Source organism: Trichosurus vulpecula, chromosome 5 (genome assembly GCF_011100635.1).
Source record: "Trichosurus vulpecula isolate mTriVul1 chromosome 5, mTriVul1.pri, whole genome shotgun sequence".
In the NCBI taxonomy this organism is placed as follows: Eukaryota; Metazoa; Chordata; class Mammalia; order Diprotodontia; family Phalangeridae; genus Trichosurus; species Trichosurus vulpecula.
The window spans coordinates 294,474,807-294,494,861 of record NC_050577.1 but is presented as its reverse complement, the minus strand read 5'-3'; the positions used below and the strand labels follow the sequence as shown (position 1 = coordinate 294,494,861).

The following is a 20,055-nucleotide window of genomic DNA, read 5'->3' as shown; positions in this document are numbered from 1 at the left end:
CACCAGTACAATTCTGATATCTAAAATTTCTAGGGAATTGACACAGATCTATAACACTAAGATCCATTCCCTATTAGATAAATGTTCAAATGATACAAATAAATTCTTCCAAAAAAGGTTACAGACTATGAATCAATGCATGAAAAATGTTCTGAATCACTAATAATAGTTATAAGTGTATAAATTAAGCTTTATGCTCTTGGTAGGTAATGAGGGGAAAGGCATTTCAGGTATAGGGAATGATGTGAGCACAGGCTCAGGGATGGACATCTATAGGCTGAGTTTAAGGGATCTTGACTCATGTGGCTATAGTACAAGAAGGTGTCTGATTGAGGAGTGAGGTGAACCGAAGCAAGGGAGTGAGCTGGGCCATGTTGTTAAGTACTGTGAATGCCAAGGTAAGGAGTTAGGATTTTATAGACAGTAGGGAGTCATGGAAGGATTTTGTGCAAAGAAGATTATTTTGGTAGAGCTTGTTAACTTGAGTGAATTTGAATGAAAATTTGGCAGAGTTTTGAAAGAAATTCTTACATGTGATAGATCGGACTACAACCACTTCCGAATCTGATTCCATGTTAAATTCCAGGTTCAGGAGGATGTACTTTTGCAGCCATCCATCATGACAATTAACCATACATTGTTTCCTTTATACTTCAGAAATCTGTGATTTTGTAACTATGGGTTTTTTTTTTTTTGCTTTACAAATTGTTGTACACACTCTAAAACAAAGAGGAAAGTGACCAGAATAATTTCCAAGCACTTTCTTTAGTCACTGATACATGTTGAATTACCATTCAGATGGTAACACTTTAGAGTTCACAAAATGTTCTCAGCAACAGCCCTATGAAAGAGGTACTGTGAATAGGAACATTACCATTTTACGTCTCCAGAAATTGAAGTGAAAGTGATGCTGGGACTTGCACAGCTAGTAGGTGGCCATGTTTCTTCATTCCTCTCCTTTGTGAGCTGTCTGAAATATTTCATTCAATTCACCACCATTTATTGAGCATCCTCTTCAGTCTGCCTTCCAGCCTTATTCAACCGAAGCTTCTCCCAACAAAGTTCCCAATCCTAAAGGCCTTTTCTTAGGCCTCATCCTTCCTGACCTCTCTGAAACTTTGGATGCTATTGGTGAAACCCTACTTCCGGATATGCTCTGTTTTCTAGGTTCCCATGACCCTGTGCTCTTCTGGTTTTCCTTTTTCCTTTCCAACAGCTCAGCCTCTTTTGCTGGATCTTCATCCAGGTCAGTCAGCGTATCTTCTCCCATTTCCTCTAGGAAGCACCTCTTCAATCATGACCTCTAGGTTCTATTGATCACTCTAGAAGCGCATTCTAAGTGCTCACTCCTGTGCCAGGGACTATGCTGGGTACTGGAGAGACAAAGAAAGACAAATAGCAAGGCCTGAATGGCAAGGACTTAGATTCTGTCTGAGGAGATAGCATGCATCTGTTTGTATGTTCTTCTTCTCTGCACTTTCTTAGCAAAGATGATTTGTTTTGTTGTACAAGACACAGCAACAGAGATGCTCACTAGGTGGTCATCCCACCTTGGTCAATCAATCATTTAGCATTGATGAGCAGGCAGGCTTCAGAAAAACCTGGAAAGACTTATATGGATTGATGCAGAGTGAAATGAGCAAAACCAGGAGAATATTGTACACAGTTACAGCCCCATTGTGTGATGACTGACTTGTAGAGTTGGCTCTTCTCAGCAATGCGAGGAGGATCTAAGACAACTCCAAAGGACTCATGATGGAAAATGCTGTCTACATCCAGAGAAAGAACTAGGGAGTCCAAGTGAAGATGGAAGTAGACTATTTGGCCTCCTTTTGTTGTTTTGTTTCTTCTTTCTCATGGTTCCTCCCGTTGGTTCTAATTCTTCTTTATGTCGTGACTAATGTGAAAATATGTTTAATATGCATGTACAAGTAGAGCCTATATCAGACTGCATGACATCTTGGGGAGGGGGAACGAGAGAGAGGGGGCAAAAATTTAAAACTCAAGATCTTATGGAAGTGAATGTTAAAAACTAAAAATAAATAAATTATTTTTTAAAATGATTTATCATTTATGAAGTGGCTACTATTGCCAGACTGTGCTTGGTGTAATGGTGAATGGGGGAAGCTTAAATTTGATGGGGGAGGTTGAGATAAAACACATTTCACATATAAGTGAATACTAAATATTACAATGATTTCTGGCAAGGACTGTGCTGATAACTGGGGAAAGCAGCAAAGACCCCCTCATGGGGGTGGCGCTGGAGCTGACCCATAAAGGGACCTAAGGGTTCCATGAGACAGAGGTCAGGAGGGAGAGTATTCCATCTGTGAGGGCCAGGCAGCCTTGTAGCCAGCAGCCCAGAAGTGGGAGGCAGTGCCATGGTGTATGTAGACCTGTTTGGCTGGAGTGTTAAATGCATGAGGGGAGCTGATGTGCACTTAGTCTGGAAAGGCAGATCTGCAGGTCATATGCTCAAGAGAGGAGTTTTGTCTTTATGGAGATGATAGTTGAGTCTGATAACTGATAGCCACTCAGAGAGGTAGAGAAGAGGCTATCCAGAATAGAAACATTGATGGACAGATGCAAAAAGAGAGACCCACAACAGCAGTGTCATGAAAACTTGGGGAGGTGAGGACAGCCAGAAAAAAGGGGCAGTCATCAGGCTCTCACAACTGTGGCAAGGTACTGGAGGCCAAGGACCCAAGAAAAAGGCCATTTGTTAAAGGCATCAAGGAAGAGCATTTTCAGTGTGGGGGTGGGGTGGGGGGAGGGGTTGGGAACTCAGAGTTACAAATTGCTGAGAAGTGAGTGGGTGGCAATGGATGTTGATCAGAGGGGTCAGACTTAGCAGACTGAGTACTCAGATTAAGATGTAATTGGGAAATGTTTAACAAAATAAATAAAAGGACTACACTGAGCATATTAATTTGTAGATTTCTAAGTTAATACATGGCCAGAAGGGATCTGTTTATATTTTAGTTGGACACTTTTGGCTATATAAGTTTAAGAGGAAGCTATAGGGCCATAGCTTGAGGAGATAGAAGGAAGTGAAAAAGGTTGGAGGTGATCTGGCATGTTTTTAGGCAGTAGTGAAGGAGCCAGTGAATAAGGAGAGGTTAAAATTTATCCTCAGTACCCGAGGGCTTAGTTATTGTCTGTATGCAGATGACTCACCTATCCACATCAGTGGCCCCAGTCTTCAGTCTACTGGATGTTTCAAACTGGGTGTCCCAGACACATCTCAACTTCTGGATTCCAAAAAAACAACTGTGTTTCCTTCCAAGCCCACTCCTCTGCTAGTTTTAAAGACTTTCTTCTGAAGGCACCACTATTGTTCTTCTTCTGGAGGGAGGAAGGCAGAGCAGTTGGGGTTAAGTGACTTGCGCAAGGTCACACAGCTAGTGTGTCTGAGGTTGAATTTGAACTCAGGTCCTACTGGCTCCAGGGCCAGTGCTGTACTCACTGCGCCACCTAGCTGCCCCTGGCACCACTATTCTTACAAGCCTCTGAGGTTTCTTCATCTCTAATCCTCATTCTCTCATTCTGTCAGTTGTTCAGTCTTGTTGTTTCTGCTTCCATAACATTTCTCATCTTATTCTCTCTGATTACGTTGCCACTCCTTATTGATCCCTTAATCATCTCTTGCCTGGACCATCGCCATTGCCTTTTCATTAACTTCCCCGCCTCGGTTCTCTTCCCAATCCAATCTATCCTCCACATAGCTGCCAAACTGGTTTTTTTTACTCGAAAGTCTGACATTATCACTCTACTACTCAGTAAAATTCGATGGCTCCCGATTGCCCTCATTTTTAAGTTCATCTGATTTTAAAAGAACAGCTTGGTCCCAGCCTATCTTTCCTGTCTTGCTGTGGATTGCTTCCCTTCTTGTACTGTGCAAACTGGCCGAATGGCCTTTCTCTTCATTCTTCACAGGTGACACTGGCTCCCAAGGCTCTGTCTCCCTTGCTTACAACACCTGCCTTCCATCCTTGTCGTTGCCTCCCTTAATCTCACTCTCTTCCTTCAGTTGCAACTCTGGCACCACCTACAGCAAACTTTGCTCATCCCTCCCCGCTGCTAGTGTCCTTTCCCCCAACCCTTCATCTAACTACCTTGTATTAATATTTATTCCTTGTGTATGTGTTCTCTATGTTCCTAGATATTCACGTTGCCTTGACTGGCAGGATGTAAAGCTCCTTGTGATCAGGGCTTTGCTATTTTTTTTCTTTGTCTCTCCAGTCCCCAGTGCAGTCCCAGGAGCAGTAGTGAGTACTTAGTACATTTTTGTAGAGTGATTGATAGAACCTAGAAACCATGACTCCTGGAGGTGCCTCCTGGAGGAAATGTCTGGGACCAGGAGAAAGGGTAATGCTTACAAAGACAAGGACTACCTTCTCTTCTGAGGCTGGTACAAAGGAGAAAAGGGAGGATTTTATAACCTAGGATTTCTGCAGAGATAGACTTTGGGATCTAGATTGTCATAAGGGCACTGAATAGGGATAGGAGCTGAACTTGTGTTTTCATTAGCATAGGGAACTACAAGGTTAGGGAACCCCTTCGACTGAGACAGATGTGCACCTTTTCTATATCTTACTACAGGGCTGTCCAAAATACGGTATGTGGGGTGCATGCACCCGCAGTGCGACTTTATGTGGCCCACCTGTGGGTTTTAATTTTCACAAGCGAAAAAAAAATAATTTACATGGAATGAGTATTAGATTTTTTAATTCCATCACTAATAAATAATCTCATTGATGTTAATTTTCTTTGGTGTTTTTGAGCAGTATTATGGACGGAACATATCGCATGGAATTTTCAATCGATCTGTGGGATGCTTTCAGTCTGTATGATGCAGACTAGTCATTACGCACCTACCTTTATACTGTTGTGTTGTTGTTTTGTTTTGTGTTTGATTTTGCGCTTCGCACCTTCACCTGTCCTATTGATGACGCGCATTGCCCCACTTTCTATTAGTGTACTGTATTTTTTATTCTGGCTGGGGCCCTCGAATAATTATTTTATTTTAATGCAGCCCTAAGATAACCTAAGGTTGGACAGCTGTGTCTTACTATCTTAAAGAGTTGCCTAGATTGTTGTTGTTGTGTTTGTCCTTTGTTCTCAAAGAGGATCTTGACATCAGGGAAATGACTTGACTTTGATTTGAGTGAGGGAGGGCTGTGCAAGATCACCAGCCTCACTTTTTCCTCCAGAGCCATCTGTATCCGGTTGCCTGATACTCATCAGGATGACTGGGGATGGCCCAGGATGCATTGGGAGACCCTGGCTCAGGTCTCTTCAGGTACTCACTGTGAGTGAGGTAACACCCATTCAGTGAATAGGCCTCTTTAAGAAGTTTGTCAAGGGATGGCCCCTTTAATAAAAAACTCAAAAAAAAATAAAACTGGGAGGGGAAGACCCTCACGGTTCCTGGCCGAAAGAGAAACAGTTACTATTTAGTATATATAGCCAGTATGTATCAGAGGTGGGGCTTGAACCCAGTATTCCTTGTATTTTATCCAGCATTCATGTTGCTGTTACTGTATCCAGCATTTTCTTGGTTCTGTTCATTTCACTGTGCATTATTTCATGCAAATCTTTCCATGTTTTTCTAAAGTTAACCTGCTCATCATTTCTTACAGCACAGTAGTATTCTATCACAATCATATACTACAACTTGTTTAACCATTCCCCAATTGATGAGCATCCCCTCAATTTCCAGGATTTTTTTTGCCACCATAGACAGCTGCTATAAATATTTTAGAACATATAGATTCTTTTCCTTTTTCCCTGATCACCTTGAGAAACAGACCTAATAGTGTTAAAGGATCAAAGGGTATACACAGTTTTATAACCCTTTGGGCCTAATTCCAGATTGCCTATTTTTTCTAACTAGTTTATATAGTATTGGAATTAATTGTTCTTTAAATATCTCTTAGAATTTACTTGTCAATCCATTTGGTCCTGGTGATTTTTTCTGAGGGAGCTCATTGATGGTTCAGTTTCTTTTTCTAAAACAAGTTATTTAAGTATTCTATTTCCTCTTCTGTTAATCTGGGCAACTTAGATTTGTATATAGTTGAGCAAAACAACTCCTAATAATTGCTTTAATTTCCTCTTCATTGGTGGTTAATTCACCCTTTTCATTTTTGATACTGATATTTGGTTTTCTTCCTTTTTTAAAATCCAGGTAACCAATAGTTCGTTTTATTTTTATTTTTTAATAAAACCAGCTCCTAGTTTTATTTATTAGTTCAGTGGTTTTATTACTTTCAGTTTTGTTAATCTCTCCTTTGATTTAAGGATTTCCATTTTGTTGTTTAATTGGGCATTTTTAATTTGTTCTTTTTCTAGTTTTTTCTTTTAGTTGCACACAGTTCATTGATCTGTTCTTTCTCTATTTTATTGATGTGTTTAGAGAGGTAAAATTTTCCTTAAGTATTGCTTTGGCTGTGTCCCACAAATTTTGGTATATTGTCTCATTTCTGTCATTCTCTTTAATCAAATTACTGATTGTTTCTATGATTTTGTTCTTTGACCCACTCTTTGTTTAGGATTAGATTAGTTTTCAATTAGCTTTTAATCTAAGCTTCCACACCCCTTTATTGAATATATTTTTTATTGCATTATGGTCTGGAAAAGGATGCATTTAATATTTCTGCTTTTCTGTATTTGCTTGTGAGGATTTCATGCGATAATACATGATCAATTTCTGTGAAAGTGCCTTATACACCTGAGAAAAAGTTATACTCCTCTCTATTCCCATTCATTTTTCTCCTGATGTCTGTTTTCTCTTTTCTAAAATCCTGTTCATTTCCTTAACTTCTTTATTGTTTTTTTTTTTTTTGTTAGATTTATCTAGTTCTAAGAGGGGAAAGTTGAGCTTCCCCACTAGTATATTTTTACTGTCTATTTCCTCCTGTAACTCATTTAACTTTTCTTTTAAGAGTGTGAATGTTATACTATTTGGTGCACATATGTTGTTTAGTATTGGTATTACTTCATTGTCAATGGTACTTTTTAGCAGAATGTAGTTTCCTTGCTTATCTCTTTCATTTAGATTTTTGCTTTTGTCTGAGATCATGATTGCTTCTCCTCCTTTTTTTTTTTTTCACTGTCCTCAGGAAGCGTACTTTATTTTTTTTTTTATTTTTATTTTTAGTTTACCACGCACGGTTCTACATAGTTTTGAGTTCCAGTTTTTCTCCCCTCCCTCCCCCCTCCCTCCCCAAGACGGCATGAAGTCTCATATAACTGTCATGTATAACTTCGCATTGAATTAATTTATGCACTAGTCAAATCGTGGAGAAGAATTTTGACCAATGGAATGAATCATGAGAAAGAAGAAACAGAACCAAAAAATAAAAAAAAAAAAACCCAAAAACAAAAACAAAAGAGAAGCAGAAAAGGCGAGCATGTAGTGTGCCTCAGTCTGTATTCAAACTTCGCAGTTCTTTGTCTCGATGAAGATAGCATTCTCCATCGTGAGTCCCCTGGAGTTGTCCTTGCCCCTTAGGTTGCTGAGAAAAGCGCAGTTTGTCAGGGTTGGTCCTCACGGAATCCATATATCTGTGGCTGTGCACAACGTTCTCCTGGCTCTGCTCCGCTCACTCAGCATTATGTCGTGTAGGTTTTTCCAGGTTGTTATGAAGTCTGCATCATTCCCATTTCTTATGGCACAATAGTATTCCATTACCTTCATGTACCACAGTTTGTTCAGCCATTCCCCAATTGATGGGCATCCCTTTGATTTCCAATTCTTGGCTACCACAAAGAGAGCCGCTATAAATATTCTTGTACATATGGGTCCTTTTCCCGCTTGCGTGATTTCTTTGGGATACAACCCTAGAAGTGGTATTGCTGGGTCAAAGGGTATGAACATTTCTATAGCCCTTAGGGCATAGTTTCTCCTCCTTTTTTGCTTCAGCCGAAGCATAATAGGTCATGCACTAGCCTCTTTTATTCTGTGTGTCTTTTTTCCTCAAGTGTGTTGGTTCTAAACAACATAATATAGGATTCTGATTTTTAATCCACTCTGCTATCCACTTCTGTTTTATGGGTGAATTTATCCTATTCATGTTCACAGTTATGATTACTGTGTTTCTTTCCTATCTGCTCGTCCCACAACCCACCCCATTTGTTCTTCTCTTCTCTCTCTCTTTTCATCCTGTCCCTCCTTTAAAGTGTTTTCCTTCTGACCACTGCCCTTCCCATTGTGCCCTCCCCTCTACCAGCCCTGAGTACCTTCTCTTATTCCCCTCCCCTTATACTTCCATGTAGGGTAGGATAGATTTTTATACACAAATAAGTGTGTTATATTATTTCCTCTTCGAGCCGATTCTGATGAGATTAAGGTTCAAATGTTGCCTCCCCCCTATTTTTCTCCTCCACTGTAAAAGCTCTTATGTACTTTTTTTGTGAGAAAATTTACCACATTCTACCTCTCCCTTCCTCCTCCTCTGTGTGCATCCCTTTTTTTCACCCCTTAGTTTAGTTTTTAAAAATCTCATCCCATCAGTCAACTCACTCCTGTGTTCTTTATCTATATACACTAACTACCCTAATAATAATAAAGTTCTTAAGAGTTGCAAGTATCATCTTTCTGTGTAGAAATGTAAATAGTTTAAACTTATTATGTTTTCTCTTTCCTATTTACCTTTTTAATGCTTCTCTTGAGGCTTGTATTTGAAAGTCAGGTTTTCTCTTCAGCTTTGGTCTTTTTAGCAGGAATTCTTGAAAATCCTCTATTTCATTAAAATTCTATTTTCTCCTGTCAAGGATTATACTCAGTTTTGTTGGTTAAGTGAGTCTTGGATGTAGTCTTTGCTCCTTTGCCCTCTGAAATATATTCCCTTAATATGGAAGCTGCTAAGTCTTGTGTTATTTTGACTGTGGCTCCATGATATTTGCATTGTTTCTTTCTGGCTGCTTGCAGTATTTTCTCCTTGACCTGGGAGCTCTGGAGTTTGCCTCTGATATTCCTGGGAGTTTTCATTTGGGATCTCTTTCAGGAGGTGATTGGTAGATTCTTTCCATTTCTATTTTACCTCTGGCTCTAGGGCATCAGGGCAGTTCCCCTTGATAAATTCTTGAAAGATGATGTCGAGTCTCTGTTTTTGATCATGGCTTTCAGGTATTCCAATAATTCTTAAATTATCTGCCCTCAAACTATTTTGTTGTTTTTAAACAGGTTGTTTTTTTTTTTAAATGAGATTTCACATTTTCTTCAATTTTTTTCTTTTTTTGATTTTGTTTTGTGGAGTCTCATGGAGTTATTAGTTTCCACTTGCTGAATTCTAATTTTTCAGAAATTATTTTCTTCAGTGAGCTTTTGTATTTTTCCATTTGACCAATTTTGCTTTTTCAGGAGCTCTCTTTGGTGGATTTTGTGTGTGTGTGTGTGTGTGTGTGTGTGTGTGTGTGTATTACCATTTGGCCTATTCTGTTTTTTTAACACTGCAAGGTGTTGTTTTATCAGTATTTTTTTGTACCTCCCTTACCAAGCTGTTGACTCTTTTTTCATGATTTTCTTCCGTAACTCCTTTTCCCCCTTTTTTTTCTCTCTCTTTTATTTGATTTTAAAAATTCTTTTTCAACTCTTCCAGGGTCTGAGATCCATTCACAGTTTTCTCTGAGGCGTTGCATATTAGTGCTTTGATTTTGTTATCTTCTGAGTTTGTGTTTTAATTTTCCCAGTCACCAATTTTTTTTTCAGTGGTTGGGTTCTTTTTTTTGTCATTTGCTCATTTTACCATCCTATTTCTTGGCATTTAACTTTACGTTAAAGTTTGACTCTGCTCCTGGGGAGAGGGGTCATTGTTCCAAGCATCAGGTTTTTTGTGTTACTGTTTTCAGAGCTACTTCTGAGCATTTGTAAGTTTTCAGTTCTTCCAAGGTGGTATGATCTAAGGAGAGATGTGGTCTGTGAGTGACCAAAAGCACTCTTTTCTACCCTGGAACTATGACCAGGGTCCTTGCTTTTGCTAGTACCCCTCTTCACCCTAGGACTGCAACCCAGAACTGCCTTTGGGAAATGCAGTAGAGTGCTGCTTACAGTGCCAGCAAAGGGTCCCCTGTAATCTCCTTCGGACCAGATGTCATATCTTCAAACCACCTCAGCTGATTCAGTTACCCCAATGTCTGTTGCTGGCTTGCCAGAGCAGGGCCTGCTTGGGCAGGACCTGTGTTAGACTGTGTCTTGTGCTGAAAAATTATTTCCCCATCCCTTTGTTGGTTTTGCTGCTCCAGAATTCATTTTGAGGCATTATCTAATGTTTTTTGGTGGGGGAGGAATTTGGGAGAGTTCAGGCAAGTCTCTGCCTTGGCTCTCCCACCTTGGCTCTCCCATCTTGTCTGTTCCATCTTGGCTCGAAGGGAATGAGTCAAGATTAGAAGGATGAGGATAGATACAGTTCTTTTGTGATCTACCTTTATTTTTGGAGCAAGTCCAACTTTTGGTCATACAGTTACGCCTTCCACATCATGACTTTCCTTATTGTGGTTTTGCTAAATCACAGGTTGGTATAAGAAATTAAATGGAAAATTTGGGGGAGTTTTGTACAAGTAGCAGATGACACAGAAAAAGTCTAGAAACTCAGAAATGCACAAAATATATGCATAGTATTACATAATATCAACATATTTTATTTTTTAATACCATAGTAATTCAGACTTCTTTTCTGGTATGAAGGGAGGGCCAAAATTTTTTATGCAGATTTTCCAGATCATAGCGCCCCTAATCCCCGTGATGTGGAAGGGATAACTGTAATCATTTGATGCAAGATAACTTTTATTTATAGTTTAAGGTATATGATAGTCCCCTGGACTTCAAAAATATAAATTTCTGAAGTCTCTAAAGATTGCCTCTTATGGAGCACAAACTTCAGGATTCCTGGTTACTAACTAGAAAATAATCTTGTCGTTTTAATGTTCAAATACAGTTCACACTATATTTGTAAAACAATTTCACACTTACTACCTGTTTGACTAGTAAAGGCAAGTCATTTAACCTCTAAGATTCAGTTCATTTCTTGTGTTCTTGGGGAAGCCTTTTCCCAGTGGGGCGCCCCGCCCCCCATCTTTGAGATCACTCAAGATTCATATGGTCCGTATCTTGCACAGACATAATTGCTTGAATGTTGTCTCCCCTATTAGAATTTGAGCTCTCTGAGGTTGTAGTGACCATATTTTTGACTTTCTTTGTATCCTTACTGTTTAGCATGGTATCTGGCAGGTAATAAGTGCTCAATATATATCTAACTGACTAAGTCCATATTAATATAGATGAGCAAAAGAGGATTATTTGGTTGTGTTGGGGTGGTGTAAGATAATCAGTCACCCTGGGTGGGTCAGAGGCATCTTCTACAGGGACTAAAATTGCAGTGTACTTTGAAAGGACAAAAGGGATGCACAATTAGAGGGGAGGGGTGGAGTTTTTTCAGGGGTCTTTGGAGATAGGAAGATGAGAATCTGCAAGAAAATGAGTTAAGATTTTTTTGTTGTTGTTCAGGGTAGGGGATCTATTATGAGATATGTGTCACGTAGGTAATTAGAGTGGAGCAAGGTGGTGGCATAGCCTGGGTCCCAGGGATGGGGTTTTGTATCAGATCCCTTGGGTGATAGAGCAGCTGTGGTCTCAGACCACTCAACCATTGTTTCCTCTCATTTACCATTTGAAAATCCTTTTCTTTTAGAACGAGTCACTGACCCCAGGTTATCATGGATTCCCAGCGAGGGACAGCCAGGTAGGAATCCGTTATTTTGTTTCCAGAGTGGGGTGTGTGTAAATGAATGTGTTTGTGTGAAATCCATGGATGCCGGGGCAGAGGGCGTTTCCGGACATGAATTTTTTTTTTTTTTTGAGAGCGCTCATTTTTCAGGCAGACACTTGGAGAGCTGCAAATGAAGTATTCTTTTTTCTTGATTTTAGTCAGTGGGGAACTGTAAGAAATGGCTGGATCTAGGAAGTACAGTGCTGAGAGTTGAGTATAACAGATTTTCCACTTTTCTTTTTAGCTCACCTTATAAAATAATTTCCCAGCTTGAGTTTTCCAGTGTCTTATTGATCCAAACATACCTAAAGTTCCCACACAAATCTTCTTGGCCCTCCAGTCTTTATTTCTATGGAGACAGTTGCATTCTAGGATTCTCCTTCTTGGAGAATTCAGCACAGTGGAAGCGTGGAAATGTGATATGGGAAAGGTCCTGCCAGCTTCCTGTTGGGTAGGGAATGATGGTGAAAGGGATGGGGTGGGATGGCCTGGGTCAGCTGTCTGGCAATGGGTTGGGATGGCATGACCTGGCCTTCACGTGGGTTAGAGCATAAGCGCTTCACACTGGTCCAGGCTACTTTTAAATTGATGACACTTCTGTTAGGTGAAGGTATGATTCAGTTATAACTGAGCACATATTTAAACACTGCTTTGTGTAAGATTCTCTGTAGACAATGGCCATACAAAGATGGTGAAAGAACAGAAATCCCTGCCCATAAAGGGGCAGAAGTGTGATTGCTCATTTGGGAAAAGAGGTTCTAATATTCTTCTGGTATGAAAGTACTAGGATTGAGATTTGCCTTTCCTTCCTCCTCCTGTCTCTTTTAGCATATTAGAGTTGCAGGACATTGTAATGTCAGATGATTCTGCTGAAATGCATTTCTTAGTGTTGTCCTTTCTAGGACTGCCAGACCTTTCTACTACTCATTGGCTTGGTCATCTAATATAGGTTCCTTTATTGCAGAAGTTCCCAAAGTGGGCAGTACTGCCCTCTGGGGGGCACTGGAATGAGGGGAGGGGGTGGTGATAGCCTCAGGTGCATTTGGAGGGAGCCTTAAATAAAAATAAGGGGGCTGTGGAAACATAAGAAAAGAAGAGAAGAAAATTTTGAAAAATCATTGGTACATGTTTCATCTGTTGTTTAAGAGAGTTAAGTCATAGTGATAGCATTATTTTACAAATAAACACACAAAATGCAACTTATAACTGATCGGTGGTCTAGTCTGCCAACAGTACTTAACAAGCAAGTGTTGGCAGGCAAGTGTGTCGTGCGTTGTGAGGAAGTCCAGCCTGCATCAGCAGGAATATGTGTGTATAATGACTTGTTTACAATATGACATTGTATGGTTACATGATGCAATATTGCATCGTCAAATTTTCAGTGCAAGAAAAAAGCCTATAAATTTACAATAAATTACTAAATTTAAGATGCATCATTAAAAATTTTTACATTTTTTTTAAATGATGCAAATTTTAAAAAAAACCATTAACAGGTAAAAGAAAGTAGATTTCCAGGGGGGTGCTGAGTAATTTTTTTTTTAAATGGGAACAGTAGGCCAAATAAGTTTGGGAACCTCTGCTTTATAGGCTCTGTAGCAATAGAATGAATGCTAAATGGAAGTGTGAAGCTAGCTCCTCCTTTTCAGTCAGTCAGTGAGCATTTATTAAGCACTTAGTAAACATGTCATCAAGCATTTACTAAGTACTAGGAGCTGGAGATAGAAAGGTAAAACTATTCTGGCTCATAGGGAGCTTATATTTTATTAGGGGGAAAACATGTTTCTGTTATAAGTATATACAAAATAAACACACAGTAATTTTTGGTGGGGGAGGTACTAGCAACTGAGGGGATTCGGGCAGTTTTCATTTAGATTGCAAATGGTATTTGAGCCGAATTTTGAAATAAATTAAGGGATTCTCAAAGATGGAGGGAAGGAGGGAGTGTAGAAGGCCAGTTTACCTGGAGTATATGAAGGGGAACAATATTTAATAAAGCTGGAAAGGTGAATTCAAAGCAGGCTGTGAAAGACCTTCAGTGCCAAATGGGACCATGCATTTGATCCAGGAAGTAATAGGGAACCACTAGATTTTATTGAACAGGGGAATGAAATTAGCAGACCCAGGCTTTAAGGAAATCTCTTTAGCAGCTTTGTGGAGAATGGATTGGAATACAGAGACACCAAAGTTGCCCACCCAAGAGGCTCTTGTAATCTTCCACACTGGTGATAAGGGCTTTTACTGGGGTGGTAGAGTCCTCAGGCATTGTGTTGTGGTCAGATTTCCCAAACTTCCTCCCTCTTTCCCTCCCTCCCTCCCTCCCTCCCTCCCTCCCTTCCTTCCTTCCTTCCTTCCTTCCTTCCTTCCTTCCTTCCTTCCTTCCTTCCTTCCTTCCTTCCTTCCTTCCTTCCTTCTTTCCCTCCCTCCCTCCCTCCTTCTTTCCCTTCCTTCCCTCCCTCCTTCCCTTCTTTCCCTTCCTCCTCACCATCTTACCTTCTTACCCCACCTCTAACCCCCTTTCCACACCATTGAGAACACAAGAAAACCAAAACCCATTACAAATAAGTACAGTCGATTAAAAAATTTCCCCAAATTTTCCCCCAATTTCTACTCACACAAAAAATTGTCTGCATTATGCATGCTTTCACCTCTCTCAGGAGGTGGGAACACATTTTAACATTAGTCCTCTAGAATCCTGGTTGGTCATCATGTTTATTAAGAGTTCAAACAATAATATTTCATCACATTTATTTACCATGACTTGTTCATCGTTCCCCCAGTTGATGGACCCCCCCCCCCATTCCCATTCTTTGTCACCTCAAGAAGTTCCAAGTATTTTTGTTCATCCTTAGCTGGAGTTTATATGCTTAGAGACTAATCCTTTCCTTGATCCACCCTCCTCCTAATTTTCCCTTTTCCCCCCCATTTTGCTGTTGAGTGAAATGAATTTCTGTAGCCTGTTCTGTGTCTTCTTTCCTCCTTTGATTAGTTCAGATGAGAGTGAGATTCAAGTGTCAGCTGCTCCCCACAGCTCCTTGTTTGTATAGACTCTGCACCCTGATTGTGGGAGAGAATTTCTTCCCCCTCCCCTTTCTTTCCATTTTTCTCTCAAGATCATCAAGACCTCCCAGAACCACTTTCAGGCCTTGTTTGAATTGGACTCCCTCTAAGACCCCTGAGGATGCTAGGGGTCAGGGGGCACATGGATCCTCTCCCCATATTTAAATGTAAACAGATTATCCTTCTTTAGTCACTTAAGATTGTTTATGTGTGTTCACCTTTTTATGTTTTCTCTTCACCCCAGTGATTGAACTGCAGAGTTTCTATGCAGCTCAGGTTTTTTCATGAGGAATGTTTGAGAATCTTCTGTTTTGTTTAAGGTCAATTTTTCCCCCCATAGGACCACACTCAATTTTGCTGGGTAATTTATTCTTGCACCTTAAGCCTCTATCATTTGCCTTCTGGAATATCGTAGTCCAAGTTCTCTGCTCTTTGTAGTGGTAACTGCTAAATCATAGGTGATCCTGGCTGTGGTTCCTCAGTACTTGAATTCTTTCTTTCTGGCAAGCTGCTTCTGAACTTCCTTCTGTCTTTGTGTATACTGCCCAGGACCTCCTTGCCCCGAACTCCATTGCCAAGAGGTTGACCAAGTTGCCACCTCCTACCTGTCCCCATTGCAGTGCCCTGTTACTGAGCTGGAGCTCTGTTATGGGCCTGGGGCCTCCTGTCTCCCCGGGACACTGGAGTGCTCCACAAAACCAAATGCTTCTGGCCTGACCTATTCCTAGTGTCCTTTGTTGAGCTGTTCTGGAAAAAAGACTCCATGTGAGTTTTTCAGGATTTGGTCTGGTGCATATTCTAGATCTGTTCTATAACTGCATATTCCTTTGGCTCGCCTCTCTCTTAAACCCACCTTGTTGGGACTGAATACAAACCCCCCCTGTTCTTCAGAGGTGGTGGGGCACACAGTAGGGCCTTGCCCCTTTTGGAATATTACATTTCTAGTGAGAGGAATACTCATTCACTGGGCTTTAAGACTTTCATGGCATTTTCCTCCCAGTAACCCAGTGAGGGAGTAGGCAGTCTAAGTCAGCTAATGAAACAGGCTCAGAGACACTAAACCACTTGCCAGATATCACATCTGGTAAGTATAAGGGAGGGAGTGGGATTGGGAGGGAGCAGAGGGGAAGGGGAGAAGAGGAAGAAGACAGGCATTTAGAAAGCCAGGCACTGTTCTGGGCACTTGTGGACAAATATGATGTCATTTCATACTCACAGCAACTCTATGCAGGAGGTGCTATTGTTATTCTCGCTTTACAGTTGAGGAAACTGAGTCAGTCAGCTGGTAAGTGACTTGCCCAGGTTCAGACAGCTAGCAGATGTCTGAGGTAAGTTTTGAACTCATGTCTTCCTGACTCGTGGCCTATCTGCTAGCTCAGTGCAACAATTAACTTGCATGTCCTAGCTATTAATAAAATAACATTTTATTAACCATTTTGGCTGGCTTCTTTCACTAATGACCTATGCAGCTCATAGTCCTCATATTTTCCACCCGTGAACTGTTGTCTAATCTTGTCTTTTTGTCACCCCGATTCTTTCACCTCCTTCCACACATCTTGTATTTTGTATTTGGTTAGTATTTGAGTCTTTGCTTATTTAATGCCACCAATTGCTGTTTGCTTTAGGTAAATGACTGTTTCTAAGGCTTTGTTATACTGAGAGGGTGAAAGCTCATTCTTGTAGGCTTGAAGGAGCATCAGAATGGAGCTCAGTTGAAAAGATCTGAACGTGTACTTAATTCAAGTAGTGTCCTTCTCCTGAGAATTGCAGATCAATAAGAAAGGAAGCAAAGGGAGGCAAGAGGAGTTCGGTAAAATACAGAAACTTGGCTCTCTGCTTGAGACTGCTGTGTTGTTTTTTTTTCCCCTTCTATAGCAGGGATACTATTAATTACTTCTTAAACTTTTCTTTCGATTACTTTCCCCACTGTCCCACTGTCCACGTAAACCTTCTGCCATGGTGGGGGATCTTGGAGATTTCCTTCAAGGCTCTCTTTGTCTCTTTTAGTGACAGTTTTCAATCATCTTTTTGTCAGTCTTGGAACCAGCACCTGAGCAAAGTGCAAATGATCAAAGATTGGCTGCATTCTTCCAGTTGGTGTGCCTACCCTTGGAAGGTCCCACTCTGGAGTGTTTCTCAGTGAGAAAGAAGCAGCAGTCTGTAGGCAGTCAAGCCTAGGGCTTCGGGCTGGCATCTCATGCAGTGTGTCACAGTGAATCCAGAAACCCTGAAAGGAAGGGGGATAGTGGGTTTTCTTTTGTACTTCTTGCCCCCTTTTTGTCCCCTACGTCAAAGAATTTTGAAATTTTCGGGCAGGCCCATTCAGTTGGCTTCTAATAGTCACTTTGCCATTATGAGATAGTTAATCCATATGGAACTTCTTCACCCTTTCAGAGCACTTTCACAAATACCCTTTTGTTTGGTCCTGACAATTACTGCTTGAAATGGGTATGAAGGAGTATAATTCTCATTTCACACATGAGACAGATTATGTGACTTGCTTAGTCATGAACCAAGTGGACAGTTTGACCTAGGACAGGGGTGGGGAACCTGTGGCCTCTAGGCCACATGTGGCCCTCTAGGTCCTCAATGTGGCCCTTTGACTGAATCCAGACTTCACAGAACAATGTGGCCACAGGTTCCCCACCCTTGACCTAGAATCTTTTCCCACTATGACCTCCTATATGGATAAAGGAGACAGATCCGTCATCTGTATGTCATCTCAAGTTGGGGCATCCTTGATTGAGCTGAATGGAATAGGTGCTGGTTAAATGGAGAGTGGATCCCAGATGGGAATTGGAATAGAAAACAATACAGGCAACCAGAAATGTGGAATATCATCTTTGTTTAAGAGAGGGAAGAAGAATCTGTCGTGTTTCATGGAAACCCATGAAACAATTTGATCTTTCTTAGAACCTGATATAACTATGTAAATCTCATTAACATTCAACTCAGTGAGATGATTAGCTTGGAAGTGGCATTATCCTCATTTCAGAAGAAGCATAGAGGATTGCCTTAGCACCCACTGTGGTGATGTTGGGGAGTAGAAATATGTCTTCTTTTGACCCCCCTTTTCAATCCAGGAGCATGAGGCTGAACCTGCTTTTAAAATTAAAATATAACAATTGCTAACATTTATACAGCATCTACTATATGTCAGTTACTATGTTAAGTGCTTTACATATATTATTTGATCTTAAAATGTTTACTTAAAACTTGGAGGGTCCATTAATAATCCTTTGCTGCCTTTTTTCCCCTATTTCTTTTGATGGTTTGATAAATGACATTCTAGAAGGCAAAGGACCTAGGATGACAACCAGGAATAACTTACCAACAAAAACTGAGTATAATTCTATAGGGGGGGAAATGGATATTTAATGAAATAGAGGACTTGCAAGCATTCCTGATGAAAAGACTAGAGTTGTATAGAAAATTTGACATTCAAACACAGAACTCAAGAGAAGAATTAAAAGGGACTAAATAAAGGTTAAGCTGTTTGCATCCCTATATGGGGAAGGTGATATATGTCACCCCTCAGAACTTTATCATCACCAAGGCTATGACTTTATACAGTTAGGAAAAAATAACAGAATTCATCTAGAGGAACAAAAATTTGAGAATATCAAGAGAATCAATGAAAAATAAGAAGGAAGGAGGCCTACAAGTACCATATCTTAAATTATACTACAGAATTCTAATCATCAAAATAATTTAGTGCTGAGTAAGAAATAGATTGACTGAGCAATGAAACGGATTCGATATACAATACACAGAAGCAAGTGAACCCAATAACCTAGTATTTGATAAACACAAAGATTCCAGCTGTTGGGGCAAGAACTCACTACTTGACAAAAACTACTAGGAAAACTGGAAAGTAGTCTGGCAGAAACTGGGCATGGACCAACATCTCACACAGTGTACTAGATAACCTCAAATTTAGACACAAAATTTATATTTCGACACAAAAATAGTATCACAAACAAAGTAGTCGAGGATGGAAGAAATGGTGAGATCTCTATGGATAGAGGAAGAGTTCATTACCAGACACTTTGTATCACAGAAGATAAGATGGCTAATTTTGATTGCATGAAATTAAAAAGTTTTTTTCACAAACAAAACCAATGTTACTGAAATTAGATGAAAAATAGGAAAATGGGGAAAAAATTCTTTGCAGAAAGTATCTCTAATAAAGGTCTCCTTTCTCAAATATATAGAGAACTGAGCTAAATATATTAGAATAAGATCCAATTTTTAATTGATAAATGGTCAAGGGATATGAACAGGCAGTTCTCAGAGGAAGAAATCAAAGCTATCAAATGATCGTATGAAAAATGCTCTAAGTCATTAATAATTAGAAAAATGCAAATTAAAACAATTCTGAAGTACCACCTTATAGCCATTATTTTGGCTAAGATGACATAAAAGGAAAATGACAGATGTTGGAGGGGATATGGGAAAACACACACTAATACACCGTTGATGGAGCTGTGAATGAGTCCAACCATTCTGTAAAACAGTTTGGAACTATGCCTAAAAAAAATATAAAATCGATCATACTCTTTTACCCACCTATACCACTATTAGGTCTATACCTCAAAGAGATCAAAGGAGGAGGAAAAGGACCCAGGTATACAAAAATATTTTAGTAGATTTTTTTTTTTGAGAGAGAGAGAGGAAGGCAGGGCAGTTGGGGTTAAGTGACTTGCCCAAGGTCACACAGCTTGTAAGTGTCAAACGTCTGAGGCTGGATTTGAACTCAGGTCCTCCTGACTCCAGAGCTGGTGCTCTACTCACTGTGCAACCTAGCTGACCCTAGTAGCTCTTTTTATGGTCACAAAGAATTTGGAAACTGAGAGGATGCCCATCAACTGGGGAATGGCCAAACAAGTTGTGATTTATGAATGTGATAAAATATTGTTGTGCTCTAAAAAATGACGAGGGGGATGGTTTCAGAAAAACCTGGGACTTAGATGAACTGATGTGAAGTGAGCAGAACCAGGAGAACAATTTACATAGTAACAGCAGTATTGTAAAGATAATCAACCATGGAAAACTTATCTACCTATTTGGCAGGTAACAGTTAACCACCACAATTTCAAGGATGCTATGCACTTCCAGATACAGAACTTATAGACTTAGAGTATAGATTGAAGCTAATTCTTCCTTCCTTCCTTCCTTCCTTCCTTCCTTCCTTCCTTCCTTCTTCCTTCCTTCCTTCCTTCCTTCC

At 40.1% G+C, this 20,055-nt stretch overlaps 1 protein-coding gene across 5 annotated transcripts in view; it reads left to right on the top strand.

Moving 5' to 3' along the window:
- RBFOX2 (RNA binding fox-1 homolog 2) overlaps positions 1-20,055 on the top strand; it is a 316,535-nt gene that overhangs the window by 77,555 nt on the left and 218,925 nt on the right. For all 5 annotated transcript variants that reach the window (XM_036760986.1, XM_036760987.1, XM_036760984.1 and 2 more), the window contains exon 2: positions 11,694-11,744. In XM_036760986.1, the coding sequence (XP_036616881.1) occupies positions 11,694-11,744 (51 nt within the window). The remainder of the gene's footprint in view (positions 1-11,693; positions 11,745-20,055) is intronic.